This window comes from Zingiber officinale, chromosome 10B (assembly GCF_018446385.1).
Source record: "Zingiber officinale cultivar Zhangliang chromosome 10B, Zo_v1.1, whole genome shotgun sequence".
Lineage (NCBI taxonomy): Eukaryota > Viridiplantae > Streptophyta > Magnoliopsida > Zingiberales > Zingiberaceae > Zingiber > Zingiber officinale.
The window spans coordinates 78,641,839-78,664,460 of NC_056005.1; the positions used below are offsets into that span (position 1 = coordinate 78,641,839).

Sequence of the window (22,622 nt, forward strand, 5' to 3'; positions counted from 1 at the left end):
GCTTCCTTCTGAAGTAGCTCCTCCTTTGTCAATGCTCTCGATGCTCATTTCGGATAAGCTCGCTTCATCGTCTTCTTGGTGACTTTCCATAAGTGTAAGTTCAGCATAGGCTACGATTTCCTATTCCGATGATGACGTTTCATCCCATGCCACCTTTAGATTTTTGTACTTCATCCAGTACAGTAAAGAATGCAAGAGTATCAAATAACCAAAAACTACACGTTACCCAAGTCTAGGCTCATTTGAACACATAGTGGCGTCATGTTGTTCTTGAGTCATTTAGAGCTTTGAATTTAGCAGCACAACTTAGTCAGAGTAGCAGAACAATCGTAGGAACTCGTTTTAGTGTTGTCTCTTGAAAGCTGACTGAATCCTCCTTTTATAGGTCATTGGAGGCTCCTCCAATGACCCAGAGCACCTCCAATAGGCCTTATCCAATGCAAAAGAGATAGAACTTCTTGTCCGAAGCGTCTCCAATCCATCCGAGGCACCTCTAATCCCTGGTTCGATACAACAATCTTCTAAAGGTCGAACTCAGAATCAAGCTCTATCAGTGGCCATGCGTCCAGAATTCAAAGATCTATGTATGTGTCTACAACACAAAGTTAGAAAAATATATGCATGAATAGTTTATATATATTTATGAGTTAGATCATGTCTTACCAATACCAAGATCTAGTCACGGTCTCACTCTAAGTTTCTAAAATGGACCCAAAGTGGACCTGTGCCTAAAGTCTCTAATTGGGACTTGTCTTCACTGGGCACTCTCCTCCAGTGACTTATCTTGCTATGCAAAATCGGTTGACTCTCTTTCAGCCCAGGTCTTCCCATCAATTGTTAAGTCTGCAGACCCGTACTAGTCTTCGACCAGCTGTCAAGTCTCACGGACCTAACTAGACTTCCCACCAAATATCAGATCACTCCTTGACCTATCTAGACTTCTACACCAGCAATTAGGTCCTCCAGACCTAACTAGATTTCAACCTGGTGTCAGACCCATCAAGTCCTACATACTTGGTAGAAAGGTTAGATCACAAAACACATAACTTTAATTCATTTCTCATCCATCAAAATTTAAGTTGGACCATTGATGCCAACTATAGCAACAATAATCAATTGATAACCCTAGTTTAACATTTTTAAGACTAAATTCTTGTCTTACTTAGTATCTGATTGACTTCAATCTACTAAAACTTCCTTCACTTAGCATTTGATAACCCTTGACCTGCTGAGGTTATTTGTTGCCCAATATTCAGTTAACCTTACATGCCAAAACTTCAACATTCTCACCTAACATCTAATCTTTCATGATCTGTTAGGACTTTTCATCCACATACCAAGTATTTGTTCATCCTTGATCTATTTGGATTTTACTTCTCATGCCAAGTGTCCGGTCTTTATTACCCACTTGGACTTCCATCATCTCCGATCACTAAGTGTTCGATCAACTATGACTCACTTAGACTTTCCCCTTCTCTAATCACAAAGTGTTTAGTCAACCATAATCCACTTAGATTTTCTGTTTGTCAACTCTTTGTTGGACTTTCAATCTCCAAGTGTCCAGTTCAACGTACACTTTGATTTCTCATATCAATTCCTTGTTGGACTTTCGACTATCAAGTGTCGGATTGACTATGATCCACTTGGACTTTTTACTTCTTATTAAGTATCTCGTCAACTTTGACCTGCTTAACTCTTACTCGACAACTAACATATTGATCAAACATATAAATCCAACTCAAGTCCACTCAAACTTGGTAACTTGATCAACTTTGACTAGAGGTCGATTGCACCAACAATATCTCTTAGCTTTCTATAACATGAAATATCATATTAATTTGAGTTGCAAAGAAGTTATGCACAAAACGCCATGGTCTTCAAATTGAGTCTACTTTCCATAAATGCATCATCAAACCCTAATTAAGGGGTTCATCTAAAATCAACCATATGAATAATAAAATAACATATGATCTATGTTAACTTAATAAAAATATACATCTATTTGAAGCATATGGAAATTTCGTTAGATTTTCTTGTGCTCTTATTTTTCATCATTTTCTTTATCGTGTGGGAAGGGCGTGTAGCTTCATCTTCACTTAGTCCAATGAAGAGGATGATGATGGTGAGAACATGTCATCCATGATCACAAATGTAATTCCTTTCTTATTATTTGTCCCTCTTTAACATATTTGGCCTCATACCAAACTTGAGAACATGTTTTCCAACTTGAAAGCATCTAGCATTTTAGATATTCTGTAAAAATCCACTATTAGAGTCTATCATGGAGTCCGTGAAAATCCTTTAAGAGCATTCCATAGATCTTAGTCGATAACTTTCACTTCAATAGTCATAAGTTTATTAACAACTTCTTGTACCTTGAGTGCATTCGAGCAAAAGCCTTTGCCTTTTTTTTTTTTTTTTTGGAATGCGTTGAGTTGAGATAGTAAGAAATCCCAATTACTAGCTTTAAATCAAATATTCCCCTTAGTAGCTCAATGAGATTATCTTCTTATTCCTTGGCACTCTTTTATTAACCTATGCAGTTCACCTCCATGCGTCATCCTTCACATCTTCACCTACGTAATTCACCTATCAACCAAGGTTGCATCATGCACAGTCTAACCTATTAAAAAATAGATTATGCTAGGTCGGTCCTAAACTATCTCTAGCTAGTTTAGACTGCTCGTTTGTGGTTTGACTCATTTGACACCTTTTGAATGTATTTCGAATAAGAGAACAAAGTTTTGTTTTTTCTAATCAACATGTTACTACTCCATCTTCAACCTTTACAAGGGTTCATATGGCTGAGATGCTAAGAACAAAGAAGAAGAGCAAGAGGGCGCAGCTGGCGATCGTGGTGGAGCCCCTCAAGGTAGACCTGGAAAGAAGAGTTACAATGTATATTCAAAAATAAAATAAATGCAATCGAACCAGATGTGAAGATGTCGATTCTCTAATGAGATGATGACGAAAACTCAAGAGTCGGGAGAGTAAGTAGAGATCCGTCCCTGACAAAAAAAATTATTAGAGACGATTCTGTCCTTAATAGAGGGAATATATTATATGTGAATTTCCCCCTACAAAAGAATGCATGTTGTAGGTGATTATGCCATGGACAGAGGAAGTAGGATTTGTAGGTAACTATGTCCTTGGCTAAGGAATGTATATTGTAGATAACTATGTTCCTGACAGAGGAAATAAATGTTTGATCCATACTATATTTAAGTCAGGAGGAGAGTATGTGGCGACCCTACCCTTTATAGAGATAAATGTCGAAGGCAATCTCACTTCTGACAGCGGAAAATAAATTCAATCTGTGACTATATCTAAGTTGGAAGAGTAGGTTGTGACCTCGTCCCTAATGGAGGAAAATGTCAGAGGCGACCTCGTCCCTGATAGAGGAAAATAGATACTCGATCTGTAACTATGTCCGAATCGAAAAAATAATTGATGTCCTCATCTCTGACAAAAGAAAATGTCAGAGGTGACCTATCCCTGATAGAGAAAAATGGTACTCGATCAGTGACTATATCCGGTCAGGAGAGTAAGTGGCGACCTTGTACCTCATGGAGGAAAATATTGAGATGATCCCATCCTAGACGGAGGAAAATTTTTGAGACGAACTTGTCTTGATGGAGAAATGTATGTTATAGGTGACTCTATTCTTGATAGAGGAAAAATATTAAGACGACCTTGTCCGACGAAGGAATGTATGTTGTAGATAATTTTGGCCATAATAGAGAAAAATATATTATAATCAACTTTGTCTAATTAGACAGAAGAATTTTAAAAGTACCTAAGAATTTTTAGAAGCAATTTCAAGGGGATAAACATTAAATTTATCATATATGAATAGATAGAAGCAATACTGAATTTATGATAATCCAAACAAATTCCTATCTCAGCATAGAAATTAAATAATGAGTGTAATCAAACTTGCTAAGAAAACACAAGAGTGGTTGGAATGAGCAACTAAGTGGTGCGAAGAGAAGAGAACCAACAACATCTTCGCGTTTCAGAAATAGACAGTTTTTATTGATGACGTTAAATTTATTCTGTTTGAAATCAGGAAAGATAGTGTGATGGATAGGTGGCTTCAAGATTGACCATGAGAAGACTCTGAGTAGGAGGAACTTGGTGACACGATCGAGCCTGCGTTGCAAAGAGAAGAGCTAGGAGAAGAAAATGTTAATGATCAGGCCAGAGAAGGATCCTTGACGCTCAAGTTAGACAAGGAGCTGGAAAAAAGAATGAAGAATAGTGACAAGGAAAAGGGAATTCTGATAGCGAAGCTTACCTGTGCTTGTGGATAAAGACCCCTTATATAGTATTATTTTTCCCTCTATATGAATATCGATGCATTGCTAAAATAAGACCAACCATTCTAACACTTTACAATCTTTCCTAAATTGGGCCCACCACCTTTGTGCTTGCAAGGTGGAAGCTTCCAACATATGAATTGCACAGGGATATTCCCTTTATTCTCTGACAACAGTTATAGAAGACGCTAAAGAGAGATATTATGTTTTTGGGCAGACAAACCCTACTTTAACGATGAGTTGGCTGAGTCCTCTCTATTACTCGGTCGAGTATTGCTCTTGGGCAGGTTGAATTGGTTACGGAAGGCTGACCATCTCGAGGACTCCGCATTCGATCAGACAAAAGTTTGGTCTGGCCGCATGTCTAAAAGCTTCGCTCAAGCCAAGAGGACTCAGTTCTCCATTGAGGCGAGGACTCAAAATTCGATCGGACAGAAGATCTGATCAACTAGATTGCTCGATCAACCATGGACTCAGAATCTGCTCTAACAACAGATCCAATCAGTTGGAGTGCTCGGCCGACCATGTGATCCTGTTAACCTCGAGTGCAGACTCCTCTTTGACTTTGACCACCACATCAACTAGTCTTCTTGACTTCAGCTCCAACTTCGGGGGCCCTAACTTATTCGTCGTATCACCCCAAAATGAGTAGAATAAAAAGAAATGAAGAAAAATGAAGTAAAGTAGATGAGAGCGGATGATGATAACCTACCAAGAGAGTCCTCCCCCTTACCTTATGTAGGGAGAGAAGCCCAAGGGACACACCTTATTAAAAGGTGTCATTGTAATTGTCGTGTCCTTTCGAGTTATGATAACCATCATATCCCTTCATATGTTGGGGACTCAGAAGGTCAATAAGTCAGGAAGTCGGACCAACGACAAGTCTAGTCAAATCGGCGAGTCAAATCGGCTCGAGTAGTCAAATCAACTCGAATTGATCGACCCGATTGATCAGATCAATTCAGCCAGTTGGATTAGCTTGGCCGATTGGAGAATGATGATAATTGCTTTGACCAAGTCCTAAATAATCTGTGTTGCATACGGAAAATTTTAATGTTGATGATGATTGAATGGTTAGTTGTTGTTGAGTTATATGTGCTAGTATAATAAGGTTATATGTGGAAAAATGGTCTAAATATGCTAATGAAATATACATTTGTCCAAAAATTACAGATTCATCCCAAAATTAGGCGCTAATGCTCATCACAAATTTTGTTGCAAAAAATATCACGTTTGTGATAAATTTTGAATTGAAAATAAATTTGTTGGAACTTTTGCGCCTATTTTGCAACAAATTCTTTTAGTTGCAAAATTTGCCACAAAATATGATTTGGTGGCAAATTTGCGGCAAAAATAAGTTTTGTCATAAATTTATAACAAATGATATTTTCGTTGCAGTTTTTGTGATGAAAATATTTTTCATCACATATTTGCGACAGAAATATTTTTCAACGTAGGTTTCCGATGAAAATTTTTTCATTGTAGATTTGTGACGAATGACATTTTCGCCACAATTTTCTTTGGCAAAATTTGCCACAATATTTTTTTGGCAAAATTTGCTACAAAAAGTGTCTAGACTTAAAATTTGCCATGAAATTTTATCAGTCGCAAATTTTGTGATGAAATTACTTTCATGGCAAATATTGTAACGAAATTGATTTTCGTTGCAAAATTAATCGCTAATTTTGCAATAAATTTTATGACAAAATATTATTTGTTACAAATTTTGCAATGAATTTCAATTTTTCATCACAAAATTCTACAACGACATATTTGCGACAAAAATTTTTATTGTAAAATTCATCACAAGGTTTTTTGCAACAATTTTTTCTAAACATTTGTCGTAAATTTCAACACAAATGAGGATTTTTTTTTAGTGTTACCAGTTGGGACACTTCAGAGCTAGGGGAGAGGGTAAATAGCTTGCTCGCTTCGTCGATGATAATCTTTTACAGTGGAAATACTCGAAGCAAGCTCCTCCAATCCAATGCTAACAAATAGGATTTACTTGGTATCCACCTCAAAAAATATGACTAATCCAAGGATCTGGCCCTCTCTCGCACATCCACTATCAAAACACTCCTTCTCAGAAACAATCCTGATGCGGAGAAGCCTCGTACAAGCTCACACACAAAAATACAAGAAGAAGAACAAAAAGAAGCTAATACAACATGAAATCTTACAAGATTTACAACAAATGAAACGCTAGCTTCTTACTTCTTGCTTGTAGACACCTCTTGATAAACTTGGAAGTGCAACAACACTTCACTCTAAGTCTCCAAAGAACTTGTGTGAAGATTTGTGAGCTCAATGCAGAGAGTGGGAGAGGAGATCTAATGAAACAGTGCACGCGTCAACCCTTTTCTAGGTTTCCATTGGTGCCTTAATCGATTAAGAATTTCCTTAATCGACTACCACATCAGCAACCTGTATAACGATTATTTTTCTGAAGCTTAATCGATTATCCTAATCAATTAAGTCTTCCTAATTGATTGGATTAATCGATTAGGTACCTCTATGTGCACTTGCGAAAACTGCTTAATTGATTACCCTAATCAATTAAGCATGTTGTAATCGATTACCCTAATCGATTATCCTAATCAATTACAACCCTTTTTGTTTCTCGCGACAATGAGTTTAGACGATTAGGGTAATTGCTTAAGCTATGGTAATCGATTAGCCTAATTGATTACCAAACCCTAACTTCTAAACCTAAGTCTAGGGTTCCTCTACCTAACATCCGGTCAACTGTGACTTGTTGAGACTTCTCATTACCTAGCATCTTGTCAACCTTGACCTGCTGGGACTTTTCCACCAAGTGTCTGGTCAATCCTTTGACTCACTTGGACTTTTCTCCTTGTGCCAAGTGTCCATCAACCTTAACCCACTTGGACTTACCATCTCGTGCCAAGTGTCCAACCAGTCTTGCCCCACTTAGACTTCCAATCAGCAGGTGTCCGGTCAACCTTTAATCCGCCTAGATTTTTAATTGTCTGCCTCACTCACCAAGATTTTCCAACTGCTTGGCTTCACTCACCAGGACTTTCCATCACCTAGCTTCACTTACTAGAATTTTTTAACTGCTTGGTTTCACTCACCAAGACTTTCCATCACTTAGCTTCACTCACTAAGATTTTCCAACTGTTTGGCTTCACTTACCAGAACTTTCTATCACCAAACTTCACTCACTATAATTTTCACATGGCTTCACTCACCAGGATTTTCCAACTGCCTGGTTTCACTCATTAGGACTTTCACGTTAAGTGTCCGATCAACGTTAACCCACTTAGATTTTATTCTTATGCCAACCTTCACGTTAGTCTTGCCCTTGCCTAACCTCTAGTTAAGACTTCCCAATCAAGTATTCAGTCAACCTTGACCTACTTGACTCTTCTTCATATCAAACAAGTCAACCTTAACAAATCCCCCCAAAGGAACAATTGCACCTGCAATCTCCATATATTGTCAAACATCAAAACTCAAGCGTCAAGACTTAAGCTTGAGCTAACTCAAAGATAGTCAAAATAGTTAACCTTGACCTAATTAGGAAATTGTACCAACATTACCAAGTCTTGAAGTCACATGACCCTTATGTTGATCGAGTCTTGCCACTATGCTAAAATGATGCGGCACGGAATTGTAACCGCATTGATGTGGCGTCAAAATCTGTAAGTTGGGAAATCAACAGCTCAGATGATTGGGAAGTCGACAACTCGAGAGGTTTGTATAAGTACCCTGTGTTGGTTTTAATGTGATAACCCAAGTCTAATTAGGCTCTGCATTATTTGATGTCTTGCGTTTGAGTGTGCAAAGACTTAGGAAAGCAAGAAGTTGAGCGAAAGACGCAACGGACAAGAAGGATGGCATAGGAATGGAGTCAACAGACTCGGTGCACGAGAGGCGGCTGTGGTTGTTTATGTATGTTATTATTGCTTACTTATGCTGATGTGGTATATTTATGCTGTCGTTGCTTCTTGCTGTTGTTCACTTATGCTGATATGTTGTCTCATGTTGAGATATGCTCTCGTTGTAGGCGAATAGACCTTGGTGTATTTATTGGAAATGTTTATATGTCTGACACATTACCTCTATAGTTACGAGCAGTATTGTAGCAGATTAGTATCATTCTTGACCTTCTATATCTAGCCTAGGATATGGTTCCAGGTATGAGCATTGATTATGGTTTCATTTTGTATATGCTACTTCCCTTATGAGACTGTATTCCTTTTGGGTATTCTTTATTGGTTGATTATGTTCATGCACTATCTTTTCTATACCCGCTGAGTTACAATACTCACCACCCCGTAAAATGGTTTTCTTTCGCCAGGTAACAGATAGATGAGTCATGGATGCTTGGATAGATGTCGGCTGCCAATCCTGGGTCCCGCGTCATATTCGAAAATTGATTTTAGTTTTGTTTCTCTTTACTTGCATTTCGTATACGTTGGATTTGGGGTTGTGAGAACTAGGTTTTGATACTTGTGGTGTGAACTTGGTATTTGTGATGTTTTGATAACTTTGTAATTTGTGGGTTTTCTCTTCGTTTTCTTTCCGCTGTGCTTATTTTATTTTTTTGTCCAGCCGAGTAGGCTGAGTATATTAAACTGCGTGGTTGTGTTGTTTCCATTTTCTATGGTATATATATTCCAGCCGAGTGTGGCTGATGTATATTTTGTATTTAGTAATGCTTCAGATTGTCACTCGTACGGGGGAGATGCTGTCGAAATTTCTTCGGACAGGGACTCCTCTGGGGCGTGACACTCGGTGTATCCGAGGGATGAAAAGTTACGGAAAAGTATGCCAATAGAGCGAGAAGGACTCACATAATGCTTCGAAGGGACGAGAAGCCGGAGCGGAAGCCTACTCGAGGAGAAGGTCGAAGTTGCGTTTAGGTGAGCTCAACTCTAGACCAAACGATCTCGGATTGACATGAAAGTAGTTCCTATGTGTCTGGCTAGATCTCCTGATTTTATTCATACCCTCAAATATCAATTTAACTCAATATATTGAGAGAATTGATTTTTTGAATACTAATTAAATTTTTTAAACATATTAGTATTCAAAAAATCATTGCTCTTAATATATTAGTTCAACATGGATATAATCAGTAGAAATAGACGAGCACATAATATCTAGTTTTATATCAATCCAAGGATGTTTGGTCCATCAATTGATTTTACCAAAAATTGACTAATGGACCAAACAACCTCGAATTGACATGAAACTATATCCTATGTGTTCATCTAGTTTTCTTATTATATCCAGATCCTCAAATATCAATTTGACTTGATATATTGAAAGCAGTGATTTTTTGAACATGAATTAGATTTTTTCAATGCATTCGTATTCAAAAAATTATTGCTCTCAATATATTAGGTCAAATTAATGTTTGAAGGTAAAGTCGGCTAATAGATCAAACGATCTTATATTGACAAGAAACTGACTCTTATATGTTCGTCTAATTCTTTTGATTATATTCATGTTCTCAAATATTAATTTAACCCAATATATTTAGAGTAATGATTTTTTAAACAGTGATTTTTTGAACACATTCATGGTCGATCAGGAGAATTAGACGAACACATATGATACGGTGCGTGTTTTATGGGGTCGATAGAATGATGTGGTTACGAGTCAAAGCCACAGGAAGGTCAGAAGTCAAGTCTCCGTGGCAGGTCAGAAGTCAGGCTAACCTGGAGGACAAGAAGGTCAAAAGTCAAGCCTCCGTGGTAGGTCAGCAGTCAAGCTGATGTGGAGGATAAGAAGGTTAAAAGTCAAGCCTTCGTCGCAGGTCAGCAGTCAAGCTGATGTGGAGGATAAGAAGGTCAAAAGTCAAGCCTTCGTGGTCGGTCAGCAGTCAAGCTGATGAAGACAGCAGGAAGGTCAAAAGTCCAGCTGACGTGTCCAAAGTCAAAGTCACAGCAGATAGATGTGGGTCGGCGGACAGACCCAGCGCACAGGTTAAGACATTAATGCCTTGGATAACAACAGATAGATGTGGGTCGACAGACATACCCAGCGTGCAGGTCGGGACGTTCATGCCTTGGATAACAGGAGATAGATGTGGGTTGGCGGACAGACCCAGCGTGCAGGTCGGGACATTAATGCCTTGGATAACAGCAGATAGATGTGGGTCGGCCGACAGACCCAGCGTGCAGGTCGGGATGTTAATGCCTTGGATAACGGCAGATAGATGTGGGTCGGCAGACAGACCCAACGTGCAGGTCGGGACGTTCATGCCTTGGATAACAACAGATAGATGTGGGTCGGCGGACAGACCCAACGCGCAGGTCAGGACGTTAATGCCTTGGATAACATCAGATAGATGTGGGTCGGCAGACAGATCCAGCGTGCAGGTCGGGATGTTCATGCCTTGGATAACAGCAGATAGATGTGGGTCGGCGGACAGACCCAGTGTGCAGGTCGGGACGTTAATGCCTTGGATAACAGCAGATAGATGTGGGTTGCCCGACAGACCCAACGTGTAGGTCGGGATGTTAATGCCTTGGATAACAGCAGATAGATGTGGGTCGGCAGACAGACCCAGCATGCAGGTCGGGACGTTCATGCCTTGGATAACAACAGATAGATGTGGGTCGACGGACAGACCCAGCGTGCAGGTCGGGACGTTAATGCCTTGGATAACAGCAGATAGATGTGGGTCGGCCGACAGACCCAGCGTGCAGGTCGGGACGTTAATGCCTTGGATAATAGTAGATAAATGTGGGTCGGCGGACAGACGCAACGTGCAGGTCAGAACGTTTGTACCAAGGATTAGAGGTCTTCTTACAGACCTAGTGCGCAAGTCAGGACATCCAACCCAAAGAGTAAGTATGGATACAGACCCGGAATGCAGATCGGAGATAGCAGATGACAAAGGCAGATCTGGGTAAGAACTTAACACAGATCGGGACATACAAGTCGAGGGCAACGGTATATAAAAGCAGGGTGAGTCCAGATCTCGGATCGGTCAGACGCTACAGGACAAATCAGCCGAGGAATCGTAACCGCTTGTCAGAGGGAATCATCAAGGTGTCAGGGAATATGCCAACAGTCGGGGCTCAATACACCTACGGTTTGGTCGCCAGCCTATTAGGAAGAGCCACGTGTCAACCACCGCTAAACAAAGTCTGACAGCCGACATTCCCTGACACTCGCCAGACCCAGGAATCTTCGTTGCAATATAAAAAGGGATGTCTTGTCCCTTGTGCAGGTACGCTCACTCGTCATTTCTCACTACTCTCTACTTTTCGTACTTTCTCTGTGATTTCTGGGGAAAAAGTACCTGACTTGAGCGTCGGAGGGCCTGACCCGGGGACTTTTCCCTGGTTTCTGATCTCTAACGACTTGGGGATCCGTCTGAGTGTGCGCAGGGTTGTCAGCCGCCCGTGTGAACCGATTCAGGGGGGGTACCAGGCAGATTCAACACTCCAACGACTCTCTGTCAATTTTTCGCACAACAAGGCCCGCCTTCATCCGACTCAGCTTCCGGACGGGATCGACATAGAAACTAGTTTTATGTCAATCCGAGGATGTTTGGTCTATTAGCCTATTTTGGGAAAAATTGGTTGATGGACCCAACATTCTAAAAAATTACTACTCTCAATATATTGGGTTAAATTGATATTTAAGGTAGGGATGTAAACAAGCCGAGTTGAGTCGACGTTTGGGGTGTTCAAGCTTGTTTGATAAGGTAATCGAGCCAAGCCGAACTTAAAATGAGCCAAGCCGAGCCGAGCTTAAAATGAACCAAGCTTTTGAAATGATTGTTCAAGCTTGACTTGGTATATTTTTTATGAGCTTGAGTTTGTTTGAAGCTTCCTTTGAGGTTACTTTGTTTAGATGTTATCGAGCTATCAATTCAAGTTTGCCTTGAGCTTAGTTCAAGCATGGTTTGTTTAGATATTATCGAGCTCTCAATTCAAGTTTATTTGATTGTTTGAAACTTTTACTTGTTTGATTGATTATTAAGTTTGATAATTCAAACTTATTTATTTTATTTTATTTATTTATTTATTTAGTATATTGATAAGAGTTTTATTAATGAACATGGTTCGTGAACATTATTCGCGAACGTTGTTTGTGAATATTATTCACGAATATTAACGAGTTGAACACATATGTGTTTAAGCTTGTTTATTTAGTTTAATGAGTTGTTCAAGCTTGTTTATTTAATTGATTTTGTGTATATTGAACGAACATAAACAAGCTCTTATCAAATCGAACACCAAACTTGTTCGTGAACGTTTGGTTCATTTACAGTCATAGTTTGAGGGCATAGATAATTAGGAGAACTAGCTAAACACATAAGAGATAGTTTAATGTAGATAGTTTAATCTATCAACCGATTTATCTAAAATCAATTTTAATAAAAAAAAATGTAAATTTATTTTTAAAATCAATTGCTTGAGTTACTTAAAATTTTGACATAAAGAAAAATCTGTTCTGACTTATAAAAAATTGATAAACTGATTTTTAAATAAAGATTGATTAGACTTATTAAAGGTAAAATAGAAAATAAATATATGATTGAGTTATTTTAAAATTTCCTTAAGCAATTTAATAATTTAGACCCTTTATTTATAAGGTTGGATAAAAAAAACTTAATAATATTTGATCAAGTCCAGCCTATCTAAGTTGACCAGGTCGAGATGCATGTCACATTGCATCGAGTCACGCGACATGACCCTGCCCATCTTGTCTACAACATTGTTAACGCCTAGGGAATCACCTCACGTACTCAATAGAAGGGAGGAAGACTCTCCTCCAATTGGTGGATTCACAAAATCCATCGTCCCTCACCTTCCAAACAGCAGCGCTCTCCTTGTCGCATCAACCGCTCCACACGTGTCGATGTCGCTGACGTGTCTGGATAAAACAGATACGCAAGCAAATCTATGCCATGTTTGGTGTCGGCGGTCGCCAGGAGATGAGTCAACTGCTCAAAATCTTCGGTTTTTGTGGATGACTGGCCCATGGATGAGTCAACTGGCCCATGGATGACTGACCCTTCGGCGTCTTCAGTGGAATCTCATCTCGCATCTCTCTCCTCTGACCAGAAAGCCAGGTAGCTGGTCGAGAGCTGAACACAGAGTAGAGGAAGAGAGCATTGATGGCGTTGAAGATTCTCACTGCTCTTGACCATGCGCGAACGCAGTACTACCACTTCAAGGCCATCGTCATCGCCGGCATGGGACTCTTCACCGACTCCTACGATCTCTTCTGCATCGCACCTGTGATGAAGCTCATCGGACGAATCTACTACCAGGCCGACGATAAAAGTCCCGGAGAGACTCCGCCGTGGGTGGTCTCCACTATCGTGGCCGTGGTGCTCGCCGGCACAGTCGTCGGCCAGCTAATGTTCGGCGCACTCGGAGATCGAGTCGGTCGCCGTCGAATCTATGGCGTGTCGCTCCTCCTCATGATCGCCGGCTCCTTCGCCTGCGGCTTCTCCGTCTGCCGCACCCGTGGTTGCGTCCTCACCAGCCTCTGCTTCTTCCGCTTCGTGCTCGGCGTCGGCATCGGCGGAGACTACCCGCTCTCCGCCACCATCATGTCGGAGTTCGCCAACAAGCGGACACGGGGCTCCTTCATCGCCGCCGTGTTCTCGATGCAGGGGTTTGGGATTCTGGCGAGCTCCGGGGTGACCATGGCCGTCACTGCCGCCTTCGATCGCGCCACCAAGTCTTCCACCACCAACCCCCTGCACACACCGGAGGTCGCAGATTTGGCCTGGCGGATCATCCTCATGATCGGGGTCGTTCCGGCGGCTTTGACTTTTTATTGGCGGATTTCCATGCCGGAAACCGCAAGGTAATTAACCACCCTTCACATTTCCAATTGTGTCCGATCATGGCGATTGAATTTGGGGGATTCCTCTGCTCCGTAGATACACGGCGCTGGTGGAGCGAGATGTGGAGAAAGCCACCAACGACATGGGTAAAGTCTTGCCGGACTTCCACCTCAAGAACTACATGGAAGAGTCAGAGACTTTACAGAGGCAACCACGGTCGCCGCCGGCGTACGGACTCTTTTCCAGAGAATTCACGAGGCGGCACGGGAGGAACCTCTTTGCTTGCTCGATGGCGTGGTTCCTCGTCGACATCCCCTACTACAGCAGCACTCTGTTTCAATCCCTAATCTACCAGTCCTGGTTTCCGACTGATAACTCCGTGAACGCCTTCCAGGAAGCCTACAACGTCGCCAAGTTCCAGGCCGTCGTGGCCGCGGCCTCCACCATCCCCGGTTACTTCGCCACCGTCTACTTCATCGAGCGGGCGGGGCGTCGGCGGATCCAGATGATGGGCTTCGCCTTCATGGCCCTATTCATCTTCGCGCTGGCGGCTCCGTACAACGCTTACTGGCACAAACACACCAAAGGCGCCGGTTTCATGGTCTTGTACGGCCTGACCTTCTTCTTCTCCAACTTCGGGCCGAACACGACGACCTTCATCGTGCCGGCGGAGTTGTTCCCCGCGCGGTTCCGGGCGACGTGCCATGGGATGGCGGGGGCGGCAGGGAAGGTGGGGGCCGCCATCGGGGCGGTGGGCTTCCTCTGGGCTTCGCAGACGAGGCACGAGGAGGAGCGGAAGGCCGGGTGGAAGCCGGGCATCGGTATGATGTACGCTCTGATAATGTTGGGCGGCGTTTGCGTTGTCGGGACGTTGCACACCTACCTCTTCACACCGGAGACGAAGATGAGGTCGCTGGAGGAGAACGAGACAGGGGAAAGTGAGGACGACAACTCGAAAGAGCGGCCGCCGTTGCCGGCGAGGGCGCCGGCTGTTCATCCTGCGGAATCGCCGCCATAGGAAATTCATTCTAATTACTGCTCGGGCAGAATAATTAATAAGAAAAAAAAGTCAATTTTTAAAATATTCATCCGATAATAATTAAAATGTCTTTTTATTTATTGATATCAAGTGATGCATATCTCTAAATTAATTTTAGAGTAAATGTTGACACCCTGTAAATATCTTTAAAATATGTATCTTGTTCCTATCATATGATTTTCTCTCATAAGCCATCTTCTTCTTTATAGCAATAACTCCTTAAATTGCATTGTATATCATATGAATTTATCTCCCATACGTCATCTTTAGAACTCCATTAGCTTAACAACAAAGGCAATTTAGAGAAAAGATGAGAAGATAATTGTAGTGTGAAAATACATGGTAGATTCTAGAACTCCAAGTCAAATATTAAAGGATAAGAATTTAGCAATGGATGAAAAGATGCACTTAAAATTACAAAATTGCTAAAGAGGCCTTTAACTTTCAAATTTTGTAAAGGGCACACTTATTTTTCATTTTTACTCTTTCCATTAACGACTGTAGTATTATAAAGGACGCACTTATTTTTTATTTTTACTCTTTCCATTGACTACTGTAGTATTCAAAGAATAACATTATCATATTATTGAATTTTAAAAAATAGTATCATTGTAGTGCTAAATTTTAAAAATCAATATTATTGCGGTATTGATTTTCAAAATATAATATCACAGCAATACTGATTTTAGGATTATATAACACCAAAATGGAGTTGTGTTATTCTTTAAAATCCAGCACTATAGTGGTATTCTTCTTTAAAATTTAATCCCAAGTGATGCTTTTTTTATGCAGCACTACACTAGTTGGTGAGAAAGATAAAATTCAAAAATAAATATGCCCTTTGATAAATTTAAAAATTAAGTTTAGAAATTCCTTAATTTTAAATGTGCTCTTTGGTCATTTGTCCATTTTAGGTTCCTATGTTAAGCTGCTTCAGATTTAGTAAAATTATAATTATATTTATTTGATGGTGTTACTTTTCGTTTGCTCAGATTCCTCCTCTCCATAAATCTTCAATGATACTCTGATCTCTCCTCTCTCCAAACTCTAAAATCCTAATAAGTAAAGAAGTGGTAGAGCTGGTTAACCCTAACGGTCGACCATTTCGATACTTAAATCAGTTATCTATTTAAAAATAGAAGAAGAAAGTAAAAAAAAAAAAGAAGAAAATAGAAAATAGTGCTGAATAATTAAAGTTTGGAGCAGAGTCACCTTTGCTCACTAGAAGAAACAACTATCACTTTTATTTACCTTAGTCCCTTCTTTATATAACCTTGGAAAAGAAATCTCCATATAATATCTGACCTTGTCATGCCATTGAGGGCCAAAGGAGCTAACTGCTAGATCGTATACTGACCTTGTCGGATTATTAGTAAGCACGTTGTCAAATATTATCATGCCGTTATGCTTCAAGATTTCCTAAGTTCGGATGGAAACGTGCTAGTATAGCAATCAAAGTGTAGCACTGATTATTGCATTGATCGGTGAACTTATTGTGATTATCGATATAATGTAGTATCACTGTAGCGATATTACTGTAGCAACGAAGCAGTGTGCGACTACGATAGCGGCTAAGGAGAGGATTGCTCGGGAAAACACGGTCTGGAATACAGTGGCACTGTAGTAGTACTGTAGCACGTGAGATATGGTAGCAATTAGTGTAGCGCCGAGACATATAAGTTTGGCAGAATAGTTTTATTGCTCGACGAATTCAATATAATTTTCAGAATAGTGTAACAGCGGGGAGTATGGCTTGGCAAATCTAGCTTGATTTCCAAAATACTATAGTAATACTGTAGCACCCGAGTAATATTTAGCCCAGGAAGATATATATAGACTATTATAGCAATACTGGCAATCTACTGTAGCGATACTGAACTGTAGCAATGGATAGCTCCGAGAGTGTATTGTTTGTGAGAACGTATTGCTCGACGAAAAATACAGATTGCTCGAAGGATACCCAAATTGCTCAGAAATAAATACGATCAATCAGTAGATGCATCTCCTCTAACGAGCGAATGAAGTCCGATTAATATAGAAACCAAGGATAATTGCTGGAGGAAAAATTTGGTTATCATCCTATGCCTCTCGGCCCTCTCCTTTAAATTAGACTAAAGAACATAATCAAATAAAGCCCGAAATATCAAGTTGAAGAGGATTAGCTTGGGAATATCAAGAATACCAGAAATCCTATAAAATCTCAACAAGGGATAAGAACTCATTCTCGTTGTTGTGAAACATAAGAATACCAAGAAAAATCCAAAGTTTGATTAGTCCTGATCTAGGAGAAATTCAATCCCTGGTTATGAGTGTAAGTACCCATGGTAGTTTTGATTTGATCAATTAAATTAAGTTAGATCTTATTATATTTGATCATGTAGAATCATTGTACTAGGGGGAGTTGAATAGCGCTCGTGGCTAATTCGTTTCGAAGAACATGATCGGAGATAATGCAACGAAAAGAAAGACAGAAAGAAAAACAACAAAGCTAATACAATTTGTTTTTACTTAGTTCGAAGTTTGTGATGACTCCTACTCCAAGGCCTACACGTGAGGCTGTTTTCGATGAGCAATCACTAATCAATTTGTAAAGATTATAAGTGTAGTTTAAAATAATTATAAATAATTCGAAAACTAAGAATACCGACGATTTTGTAGGATGAAAGCTTCAGCAGAGTTGTCGTCGGAGCTTCTAGACGTTGTAGAGGCTTTTATCAAAACAGTGCACAAATGCAGAAGTCATTCTTGTTGGGTTGCAGGGTTGCAAATATAGTCCCACATTGAAAACACATGGAAAAGATCATGGGTTTATAAGAGAAAAAGATATTTCCATTAGTATGAGGCTTTTTGGGGAGAGCCCAAGAGCAAAGTCATGAGGATCTAGGCCTAAAGTGGGCAATATTATACCATTGTGGAGATATCTAAATTCTTTTCGATCCAACAATTGGTATCAGAATACGGACTGCCAGAAGGTTTAACTACTGACTATGCACAAGAGCTATGGTCTGATTGAGCCATGTGAGTACAATATTGACCTCGAACAAATAAAGTGATGGCTCCTATGTTCGGATCAAGAGGATCAGCCACCAGGCAGGAAGTCATAGTTGCGGCTAGGCAAGAAAGTCCTAGTAGGTCGGGTGGACCGAGGGGCAGGAAGACCTGGTGGGTCAAGGATCGGACATGGGAAGCTTGTTGTCTTTTGTTTGAGAGGGGGATTGTTAGGTTGCAAGGTTGCAAACATAGTCCCACATTGAAAACACATGGAAAAGATTATGAGTTTATAAGAGAAAATGATATTTCCATTGGTATGAGGCATTTTGGGGAGAGCTCAAGAGCAATGCCATGAGGATCTAGGCCCAAAGTGGGCAGTATCATACCATTGTGGAGATATCTAAATTCTTTTCGATCCAACGTTCTAAATGTCATTTTTAAGTTGAAGAGGATTAGCTCGGGAATATCAAGAATACCAGAAATCCTATAACATCTCAACAAGGGATAAGAACTCATTCTCATTGTTGTAAAACATAAGAATACCAAGAAAAATCCAAAGTTTGATTAGTCCTGACCAGGGAGAAATTCAATCCCTAGTTATGAGTGTAAGTACTCCATGATAGTTTTGATGTGGTCAACTAAGTTAAGTTAGATCGTGTTATATTTGATCATGTAGGATCGTTCCGCTAGGGGGGAGGGTGAATAGCGCTCGTGGCTAATTCGTTTCGAATAATACGATCGAAGATAATGCAGCGGAAAGAAAGACAGAAAGAAAAACAACAAAGATAACACAGTTTGTTTTTACTTGGTTCAAAGTTTGTGATAACTCCTACTCCAAGGTCGGCATGTGAGGCTGCTTTCGATGGGCAATCACTAATCAATTTGTAAAGATTACAAGTGCAGTTTAAAATAATTATAAGTAATTTAAAAACTAAGAATGCCGACGACTTTATAGGATGAAAGCTTCAACAGAGTTGTTGTCAGAGCTTTTGGACGTTGTAGAGGCTTTATTGGAGTAGTGTACAAATGTAGAAGTCGTTTTAATTGTCGTTTTTAAGCTCCCAATTGAATGCTGCTTATATAGGCTATTCCGGGTGCCTGGAACCCCTCCGGTCGCTTGGACCACGTGTTTCGGCCAATCGATGCACTTTACGTCAGCTTGTGGATGACTTTTCAGGATCGTACGCCCGAACCGCCTGAGCGCCCCAGACCCGCCCTGGGTGAGGCTGATCCGAGTGCCCGGACCAGCTCTGGGCACCCGGACCAAGTTTTTCCCACTTTTTATTTTCTGCAAAATAAAGTTAGTCCTGGCAGTATAAAATATATATAAAATATGAATTTGACAGCCTCTGACTATCCGATTCTGACTTTGAGTTTCGCTGAAATTCTAGGTCAAATCGGTGCTTACTATTCCCTCTTCGAGGGAACGCGTCTTCACCTACTCCTTTCAGGAGAGTTAACCTTTTGCCAAATCGATCCTCCACGACCGTCTGGAATTTTCTCAACGTCCGAGACTTCAAGTTTTTATGTTGAACGTCCGCTCCATAATCCGTCTAGACTTCCACCTGGTCTGCAACCACCGGGATTTTCACCTAGAGTCCTAGACTCTAGGATTTCGCCCAAAGTGTTCAACCCGCCAAGACTCCGCCTTACCTAACCACAGTTAGAGCTTTCCTTTGTCTATAGTTACCTCCTCCAAGGACCTAGGGTTACCTCCCCCTAGGGTTTTCCACCTGCCTAAACTCCACTAGGACTTTCTTGCAAGCTCATTCAAGCTTGTTAGACAACAAGTAACCTTAACTTTGGACTCTTTGTCATAATCAAAACTTAGGTTCGATCGTCTTATGCTCTCTGTACCAACAATCTCCCCCTTCTTAATTATAGCAACCTGGTTCAAAGTTAAGTAAAATATAACAATAAAATATAGAACTTAAGCATCAAAAGAACTTATGCATAAGTAAAATCATTTGACAAAATAAATTCTCTTATGCTCTCCCTTAATCAAAGGTTATATATTTAACTTAACTTTAACCTTTCTCTCCCCCTTTGATATATATCAAAAAAAAACTAAGTCAGAGAAAAAAAATTTAGTTGTAAAGATAGTTGAAAAAATTTTAATCTCTTTCATAATTACATCACTAAGCTCCCCCTTAAATAAACAATTTTGGTTTGAGAGGAATTTAAAACACTTCGTTTAGCTTTTACCAAAGAAAACTTTTAAAATGTTTAAGGCATAAGTAGTTTAATTATCTTTTTAGAAAGAATTTGATAAAAATCTTTAGTTAAAACCTTTAATTAAATATGTTAGCTTTTGAAGGATTTTCTTTAAAAAAATTAAATACTTAGCTTTTGAAAGATGTCTTAAGAATACTTAAAATTTGAAAGATTTCATAAGAAAATTTAAATACTTAGCTTTAGAAAAATTTGACTAAGTACTTAGCTAAAAAAAATTCTTTTAAAAATTTAACTAAAAATTATCTTTTAAAAAATTTAACTAAATTCTTAACTTTAGAAAAACTTCTTTAAATTTTAACTAACAGAAAAATTTAAATACTTTTCCAAAACTAATTGAAAAACATTTAAAGTTACTTTTTAAAAATGATTAGACTTTCTTTTTCAAAAATAGTTAAACTAAAACAACACTGAACTTGCTTTTAAAAATACTTTAAACTTTTTAAAGAACTCTATTTTAAAATTTTGAAAAGAATATTTTAAATTCTGAGAAAATATTTTTTAAAAAAATATTTAATTTAACTTGAGTTCTTTCACTCTCCTTTGATCAATGCCAAAAATATTTAAGAGAATCATTTAAGTTTTGAGGGTTATAAAGTCCAAGCAAACAAAATAAAATAAAAATAATTATCTATTTTTCTGATTTTTCATCTCGCCTTTTTTACGTTATCAAACATGCGAATCTTTTTCATCAAAAAAAAAAAAAAACATGTGAACCTTATGGGTGATAGTGAGATGATGAGAATTTAAAAAAAAAAAGTTTGAACTTTAAAAATATTTGAATTTTTAATTTTTAAAATATTTAAGTTTGACAAATTTTGAATTTTAAAATATTTAAGTTTGAGAAATATTGAATTTTAAATTTTAAAATATTTAAGTTTAAATTTCAAAAATATTTAATTTTGAATATTAAAATATTTAAGTTTAAATTTCAAAAATATTGAATTAAAATATTTAAGTTTAATTTTAAAAATATTTAATTTTGAATATTAAAATATTTAAGTTTGAAAAATATTGAATTTTGAATATTTAATTTTGTGTTGAAAATAATTAAGGTTTAATCTTTAAAATTATTAGGATTTTAAAATTAATTATTCTTTTGAAATTAATTTGCAATTCATCTATTTGAGTACCAGTGAACAAAGAACTTACAATGTGGTTTGGCTCTTTGGATACGAATCCGTGGCTTCTTTCGGACTTGATTTCTGATTCTGCACCGGTTTTGGACTCAGACTCGGTTTCGACAATGTACACTTGTGTTGGTAGAGCAACAAAGCTTGCTTGCTCGCGTTCTTCTTCGTTCGACTCTTTCGATGACTCGGACCATGTTGCCTTCAACACCTTCCTTCTTCCTTGCTTCTAGTTTGGACATTCAGGTTTGTAGTTGTAGAAAATATTTTCTAAATGCATGATAGACGAATTAATTAAATGCGGTAAATACTTACAGCGATCTCCCACAGATCCGCAATCGGCAGTGACGAAGACTCGCTGTCGGAAGAGCGATCACAATGTCGGAAAGCCCTCCGCAATTCCACAAACCAAATCCCGTCGCCTTGGATGTACTCCTCTTACTCTCGTCGCACGCTCGCGATTTCACACACCCGAGAGCCTTGGACGTACCCCCTTTATATAGGGAAATCCACTAGGGGTATAATGGACCTTTCCATTATGTGTAGTGGGGAACATGAGCCACGTTCCCCACTATCCCCATTTCCAACATCTCCCACTCGTCCAAGGTAAGTCACTAAGACTAGTTCATTCAGGTAAGTCACAAAGACTTAATAAGTCACATAGACTATTAGAGAGTTTGGTCACATAGACCATATGAGAACATCCAATCCATACTTAGAGAAAATGGTTCGTGCGACAGCAAGCACACTGAGCGATAGTTGCTAAGAAGATTGTTACACCTTGACTTAGCCGCTCTTTGAGTAATCAATGCTAATAAAGTTGTTACACTTTACCTAGCTACTCAAATAAATTAGAGACACACTCTTTATGGCACTTAGCCACTTTCCTGGTGGCACATAGCCTTTATCCAGGATCCATCCAATCTTCAAGTGACACATAGCCATTATCTTGAAGATATCCATGTCTTGCTATTTACCCAGATTAAATAATTTTCATTTACATCGATATGAACATCTCTAATCCCTTATAATGACCATTATGTCATGAGCATGTTCCATATCCAATATTCACATTCATTTCCGTACATAACAGAAATGGGTCGACCAGTGAATAACAA

At 39.2% G+C, this 22,622-nt stretch overlaps 1 protein-coding gene across 1 annotated transcript; it reads left to right on the forward strand.

Annotated features, from left to right (window-relative positions):
• The first annotated feature begins 12,941 nt into the window (after positions 1-12,941).
• Positions 12,942-15,338, forward strand: LOC122030575 (probable inorganic phosphate transporter 1-10). Its single transcript, XM_042589780.1, has 2 exons — positions 12,942-14,132; positions 14,209-15,338. Exons 1-2 carry the CDS (start codon positions 13,432-13,434, stop codon positions 15,128-15,130), a joined length of 1,623 nt encoding a protein of 540 aa, XP_042445714.1. The 5' UTR covers positions 12,942-13,431; the 3' UTR covers positions 15,131-15,338.
• Positions 15,339-22,622: the final 7,284 nt, after the last annotated feature.